Source organism: Emys orbicularis, chromosome 21, assembly GCF_028017835.1.
Source record: "Emys orbicularis isolate rEmyOrb1 chromosome 21, rEmyOrb1.hap1, whole genome shotgun sequence".
NCBI classification, from domain to species: domain Eukaryota; kingdom Metazoa; phylum Chordata; order Testudines; family Emydidae; genus Emys; species Emys orbicularis.
In genome coordinates, this window is record NC_088703.1 from 18,966,034 (window position 1) to 18,972,842 (window position 6,809).

General features: G+C 63.3%; 1 protein-coding gene across 1 annotated transcript; it reads left to right on the forward strand.

The window, feature by feature from the left end:
• Window positions 1–401: 401 nt before the first annotated feature.
• On the forward strand, window positions 402–5,798 carry THAP7 (THAP domain containing 7). The gene is made up of 5 exons (XM_065420926.1): window positions 402–486; window positions 1,517–1,596; window positions 2,181–2,336; window positions 4,486–4,623; window positions 5,147–5,798. The coding sequence occupies exons 2-5, from the start codon at window positions 1,517–1,519 to the stop codon at window positions 5,796–5,798; spliced, it is 1,026 nt and encodes a 341-aa protein (XP_065276998.1). The 5' UTR covers window positions 402–486.
• The last annotated feature ends 1,011 nt before the right edge of the window (window positions 5,799–6,809 follow it).

The window sequence follows — 6,809 nt, forward strand, 5'->3', positions numbered from 1 at the left end:
CGGGGCCTGTGGCAGGTGATAAGGGGGAGGGGCGGGGCTCTGAGGGGAGGGGCGGGGCCTGTGGCAGGTGATGGGGAAGGGGGCTCTGGGGGGAGGGGCGGGGCCTGTGGCAGGTGATGGGGGAGGGGCGGGGCTCTGGGGGGAGGGGCGGGGCCTGTGGCAGGTGATAAGGGGAAGGGGCGGGGCTCTGTGGAGCGGGGTCTGTAGCAGACTTTGAGGGTGGGGCGGAGCTTGTGGCGGGCTACGAGGGGGGAGGGGCGGAGCTTTGATGGGCGGGGCTTGTCTCTAGCAGGGTTGGGGGCGGGGCATGGGTCGGAAACCGATTGGCCGCCGGGGCTCCCCGCCCGCGCTCTCGCGAGGTTGTCGCGGGTAGGCGGGGCTCACGCTCCTTCCAGCTCTTGCGAGAACACGGCGAGAGGCCCGGCTGCGCCTGCGCCTGCGCCAGACCCGGGACCGCAGCGTCTGTGGAGTGATGGGAGCGGGGAGGTGAGACCGGAAACGGCCCCGGGGATCCCCCCCCCCCGCGCCGCGTCACCGGCTCCCGCTCTCGGGACCCCCCCGGTACCCTCCGCGTCACAGCTACGTCACGGGACCCCCCCCGGGACTCCCTCGCCGCGTCACCGCCCCCCCCCCCGGGACCCTCCCGGAGATACCCCGCGTCACGACCCCTCCCAACTCCCCCTCCCCGCACGGGGGTGCCCTGCCAACAGCCCCTTGTGGGGGGTTCCCTGCCCCCCGCTCAGCCCCCCGCTCCCCCCTTCCCAGGCTGCCCCCCCCCCCCCCGCCGGCCTTCCCCCTCCGCAGCTGGTGCGCAGGGTCCAGGGGTTCAAAGCTGGGGAGGCACAAACAGGGGATGGGGGTGGAAACCCCCCCCCCTTCCCGTATTGCTGGGTCCTGGTTATGGGGGGGGGGTCACATATGGGGAAGTTGAGAGATCCAATGTGTGGTGGAAATATTCATAGGGGAGGGGCAGGTGTCCTGGCTATGGGGGGGGGGGTGAGGGCGTGGATTGGGAAGGGTGTCCTGGCTATGGGGGGGTGTGAGGGCGTGGATTGGGGAGGGTGTCCTGGCTATGGGGGGGGGTGAGGGCGTGGATTGGGAAGGGTGTCCTGGCTATGGGGGGGGGGTGAGGGCGTGGATTGGGAAGGGTGTCCTGGCTATGGGGGGGGGTGAGGGCGTGGATTGGGGAGGGTGTCCTGGCTATGGGGGGGTGTGAGGGCGTGGATTGGGGAGGGTGTCCTGGCTATGGGGGGGGGTGAGGGCGTGGATTGGGGAGGGTGTCCTGGCTATGGGGGGGGGTGAGGGCGTGGATTGGGGAGGGTGTCCTGGCTATGGTGGGGGTGAGGGGAGGGTGTCCAGGTTATAGGAGAGTGATGGGGTAGGTATTGGTGGGGGCAGGAGAGTGTCCTGGCTATAGTGGTCAGGTAGGTAAGACTGAGAGCCATTGGCTGGGGTGTAGCTCTAGGGGGGGTGAGTGATTCTCAGGGCCTCCCCACCTCTGTCTCTCTCCCCACAGATGCCCCGTCACTGCTCTGCTACCGGCTGCTGCACCCGGGACACCCGCGAGACCCGCAATCGAGGCATCTCCTTCCATCGGTAAGAGCTACCCTGGCCCTGCTCCCTCCCCACAACCTCCCCCTACAACCAGCCCTTCCGCCCTCCCCTCCCTGAGGGGAAGGTGCAAGGGACATCCGGGTACCCTGAACGGCAGTACGTTTAACGCCAACAGAAAGGAAATACTTTCCCAGCACAGCCTGCGTAACTTCCTGACACAAGGACTCACTCATTATCATCAAAGCTTGTTGCTCCAAAACCACAGCTGAGACCAGGTGTGATCAAGGAATCGCTGAGGAGTTGGGACCAATTTTCCCTTGTAGGCAGGTTATTCCAGAACTGCCCACTAGGGAGCGTCTTGCCTCTTCCTCTAAAGCAGCTGGGTTCTGTCGGAGACAGGATGCTGGGCTAGAGAGGCCTTTGGTCTGGTCCAATCTGGTTGGTCCTACGTCCCAGCTCCAGTGGATCATTTGGAGGTGGTGTTGCTTTTTCTTCTCCGTACCTAGAGGACATTAGCATCTCTGGGTTGAAAATGCCTGGGGGGAGGAGGTCCTTGTGGCAGTTGAACCCCTGCCCCGGCCCATGCCTCTCCCGGGAGCTGAACCGTGCCATCTCTGGCCTCGCAGGCTGCCCAAGAAGGACAACCCGCGGCGCAGTGTGTGGCTGGAGAACTGTCAGCGCAAGGACCCGAGCGGCCAGGGCCCCTGGAATCCAGCCTCTGACTACATCTACTTCTGCTCCAAGCACTTCGAGAAGAGCTGCTTCGAGATGGTGGGGATCAGGTGGGTGCATGAGGCCGAGCCAACACCCAGGGACGCCCAGCTCTGTGCCCTGAAGCTGAGTGGTGCTAGCGAGGCTGAGCCTCGCTAGCTTGGGAGATGAGCTTTTTCACCAGGTCTCCATAACCGTGCCAGCAGCTGCCCCTGGCATCCCAGCTTGGGTGGGGGTGTGAAGAAGAACAGTACCACCAGTCACATCGATGCCTGGTTCATTGAATCATAGAATATCAGGGTTGGAAGGGACCTCAGGAGGTCATCTAGTCCAACCCCCTGCTCAAAGCAGGACCAATCCCCAGACTAATTTTTGCCCCAGATCCCTAAATGGCCCCCTCAAGGATTGAACTCACAACCCTGGGTTTAGCAGGCCAATGCTCAAACCACTGAGCTATCCCTCCCCCAGGTCCTCTCTCCTCTGGGAGGATGGGTTGGACCATGTGGAGCCCTGCCCTGAACCCTCTTCATCTGCCCTCTGGAAGGATGGACTGGTCCATACGGTTCCCCTAATCCTGACATACCTCCTCCTTCCCCTGAGAAGATGGACTGGTCCCCTAGACCAAACATACCCCTCCAGAAGAAGGACTGGTCCATACAATTCTCCCTAGTCCTGGCATGTCCCCCCACAGATGGACTGGAATATGGTTCCCTCTAGTCCATATGGTTCCCCCTAGTCCAGATGTCCCCCCTAGTGAAGATAGACTGGTCTGTACAATTCCCCGTAGGTCAGATGCACTCACCCTCCCCTACCTGTGAGGATGGACTGGGCCATACGGTTCCCCCACTTTCCAGTCCAGACACAGCCCCTCTATCCAGAAAGGTGAACTGGTCTGTATCGTCCCACTAGTCCAGATGCACTTACACTCCCCGAGAGGATGGACTGATCTGAATTGTTTTCCCCTAGTTTAGACATCCCCCTCGTCCCACGAAGGTGAGCTGGTCCATTTTGCCTCCTCCCACCCTCCACCCTCACCCCCCATGCAGATACATCCCATCTCTCTCTCCCTGTGAGGATTGACGGACAATGTGTCTCCTGAGGCTTAGAGTTTTCTTAAGGCCTGTTCGTCACAGTTCCTTGGCCCCATTTTGCAATGAGTTCTGTTGAAACACAGTTCCGGTTTGTTACAGCAGCTCTCTCGATGCAAGGTCTTGCTAGCGAGCGAAAGAATACAGGGTGTGGGGGGGGTTACGTTATTTTTTTTGAGAACATAAAAGTAGTGGGGGTTTATTGTAAGGTAGGTTAAACATACCCACAACCACTTACCCACGTAAGTAAAGTCATCCCGCAGGTGTGTAATAGGACAAAGAGCTCATCTGCACCGGGAAGTTAACCGGGTGAGGTGTGAATGTAAAGCCCTGTAACTATTCTACAATAACTATACGCAAGTCACAGGGCTAAAGGCAGGGGAGAATGGATGAAATGCTATGGCCGGTGCTAGATGGGAGGTCAGAGTAGATGATCTTCTGGCCTTAAAAATCTATGAATGTGGAACCCCAAGGGCTGGCTGTGAGGATCCAATCGGGGCCTTAAGCACCTGAATAAAACATGGTGTGGTTCAGAGACAAAGGGATTTGTGAGAGAGAGGGTAAAAATATCAGACTGCTGCTTATTTCGAAGCCTATGTGCAGGTGACCACAAATTAAGCCCTGGTCTACACTTAAAATTTAGATCAGCCTAGCTCCATGGCTCAGGGGGGTGAAAAATTCACACCTTTGGGTGCCGTAGTTAAGCCGCCCTGCACCCCGGTGCGGACATGGCTAGGTGGACAGAAGAATTCTCTCGGGGAGGTGGATTACCCGCATCTCCATCAACACAGGAAGCGTCTAAGCTCCGGTGCTACAGCATTACAGCTGCTGCTGTGCCGCCCGTAGTGTAGACCCGGCCTAAGACAGACCGACTGATAAACTGAAAACCGTATGCACCAAAGTCAGGGCCTCATCCTGGCCTAGTGGATCCTACGGGGCAAAGAGCCATTTAAAAATATTCCCAGGCCAGCAAAGCGACACCCAGCTAAGCTAGTGGAACAGCGTTCCCATCCAAGAGTCCCCGTGCCGGGAGAGCTTCCTCCCAGGGCGATGCCTCCAGCGCAGGGCGGTGGGGTTCTCCCCAAGCCAGCTGGGCCGGGGGCAGCTCGTGCCTGCTGATGTCTCTCCGCAGCGGCTACCACCGGCTCAAGGAGGGGGCCGTCCCCACCGTCTTCGAGTCCTTCTCCAAAGCGCGCCGGGCGGCGAAGGTGAGGGCTCCCCGGCAGAAGGGTGATGACCCCAAGGCTGCCAGGGCCTGGAGGAGGTGGAGGTGAGTGCCCATCCTGTAGATGGGCTGGGTCGTGGGGTGAGGGGCTGGGATGTGCCAAGGCAGAGCTGTGTAGGCCGGGTTGCGGATCAGAAGGGCCCGGTCTGCCCCCATGCGACTGATGGGGGCCCAGCCATGGCAGGGGCAATGGGTCAGAGTGAGGAGCTGGAACTGGCTCTGCTGGGCTGTGTGCATTGGAGACCAGATCTGGGGGGCAGGGAGCGGGGTCAAGGTCTGGAGTGGGTGGGGCAGCCCTGGATGTTATCTCCTGGGCTAGATTGAGGTGGGGAGGGTCAGGAGCTGGGGGTGGAAGGAGCTGGGGCTGTCCCTGTATGTTGACCCCAGGCTAGGTTGGGGCAGGGCTATCTTGGGGGCGGGGGCAGAGTGTAGGTGGGAGGGGCTGGGGCTGCCCCAGGTTTGGATTGGGGGGGTCAGGAATCAAGAGGGGTTGGGATGGTCTATTGCTCTGGGACCCTGCTGTGCCTGCCCCCTGCAGTGCATTGTGGGATGGGCTCTGTCCCCTCAGACGCGATCCAGGCCGAGGGGAGCAGGATGCCCCAGCCAACGCGGAGGTCTCATGCTTCCCGGAGGAGGAGGAGTCTGAGTTGGCCACGCCCGCGGCTGCCCCCACCACTGAGCACCGCAGCCTGCCCGGGCCCCTCCCCCAGGGGGTGGAGCTAGAGGATCAGCACGACGTCATCCTGGCCAGCCTGTCGGACATCCTCCTGGAGTACCCAGCCGTGGCCACGGGGCAGGAGGCGGCCACGGGGCAGGAGGCGGCCACAGCCACGCCGGCGCTCCCGGAGACAGACGCCCCCACGCTCCCAGAGACAGACGCCCCCTCAGAGCCCCCCACGTCGCCCGCCCCGGAGCCGCCCCGCCCCGTCTCCCCGTCTTTCTACATGCTGCGCCTGCCGCCCCCGGCCGGCGCCTACATCCAGAGCGAGCACAGCTACCAGGTGGGCAGCGCCCTGCTGTGGAAGCGGCGCGCGGAGGCAGCCCTGGAGGCCCTGGACCGGGTCCAGCGGCAGCTGCAGGCCTGCAAGCGGCGAGAACAGCGGCTGCGGCTGCGCATCTGCGAGCTGCAGCGGGAGCGGCGGGCAGCCCCGGACATGCGGCGCCAGCTCAAGGAGCACCTCCAGGTCTTCGAGCTGCAGCTGCTGCGCGAGCTGGAGTGAGCCCCAGGACTGCGCGCAGGGGGCGTCTGTGTGTAGGGCGGGGGGGCTTCGCTCCACCCCAGAGGGATTGCATGGGAGTCGGGCCTCTGCCCGGGCACGAGGCCCTGGGCTCTGTGGCTCGGCCACGGGCTGAGCTCACTCCTTGCCCACGAAAGGTGGCAGGCCAGGGCTGGTGACAGCACTTCTCTGCCCCCCACTCCTGCCCCGACCTTTGCCTCTGTGCCAGGGAGGCGGATTGATGGGGGTTGTAAATAAAGGTCTTGTTTTATATGGGGATGATGGTCCCGGAGTGTGCACAGCCTGTGGTGCGAGTGTGGCTGGGGGGCAGCTGCAGGGTAACCCCAGGGCGGGCAGTGCCCCTGGTGTGCGTGTGCCCATTGCCCCCGGGGGAGCTGCGGGTTCCATCCCAGGGCGGGCAGTGTCCCAGGTGTGCGTGTGCCCATTGCCCCCGGGGGAGCTGCGGGGTCGGTGCCAGGGCAGGCAGTGCCCCTGGTGTGCGTGTGCCCATTGCCCCCGGGGGAGCTGCGGGGTCGGTGCCAGGGCGGGCACTGCCCCAGGTGTGTGTGTGCCCATTGCCCCTGGGGCAGCTGCGGGGTCGGTCCCAGGGCGGGCACTGCCCCTGGTGTGCGTGTGCCCATTGCCCCTGGGGCAGCTGTGGGGTCGGTCCCAGGGTGGGCACTGCCCCTGGTGTGCGTGTGCCCATTGCCCCGGGGGAGCTGCGGGTTCCATCCCAGGGCGGGTAGTGCCCCAGGTGTGTGTGTGCCCATTGCCCCCGGGGGAGCTGCGGGGTCGGTCCCAGGGCGGGTAGTGCCCCAGGTGTGCGTGTGCCCATTGCCCCCGTGGGAGCTGCGGGGTCGGTCCCAGGGCGGGCACTGCCCCTGGTGTGCGTGTGCCCATTGCCCCCGTGGGAGCTGCGGGTTCCATCCCAGGGCGGGTAGTGCCCCAGGTGTGTGTGTGCCCATTGCCCCCGGGGGAGCTGCGGGGTCGGTCCCAGGGCGGGTAGTGCCCCAG

Excerpts from the sequence above, each read along its gene's own strand:
- THAP7 (XM_065420926.1), top strand. The coding sequence starts at position 1,517 with ATGCCCCGTCACTGCTCTGCTACCGGCTGCTGCACCCGGGACACCCGC. Across the intron at positions 1,597-2,180 it reads CGAGGCATCTCCTTCCATCG|GCTGCCCAAGAAGGACAACC; the intron begins GTAAGAGCTACC and ends CTGGCCTCGCAG. Across the intron at positions 4,624-5,146 it reads AGGGCCTGGAGGAGGTGGAG|ACGCGATCCAGGCCGAGGGG; the intron begins GTGAGTGCCCAT and ends CTGTCCCCTCAG.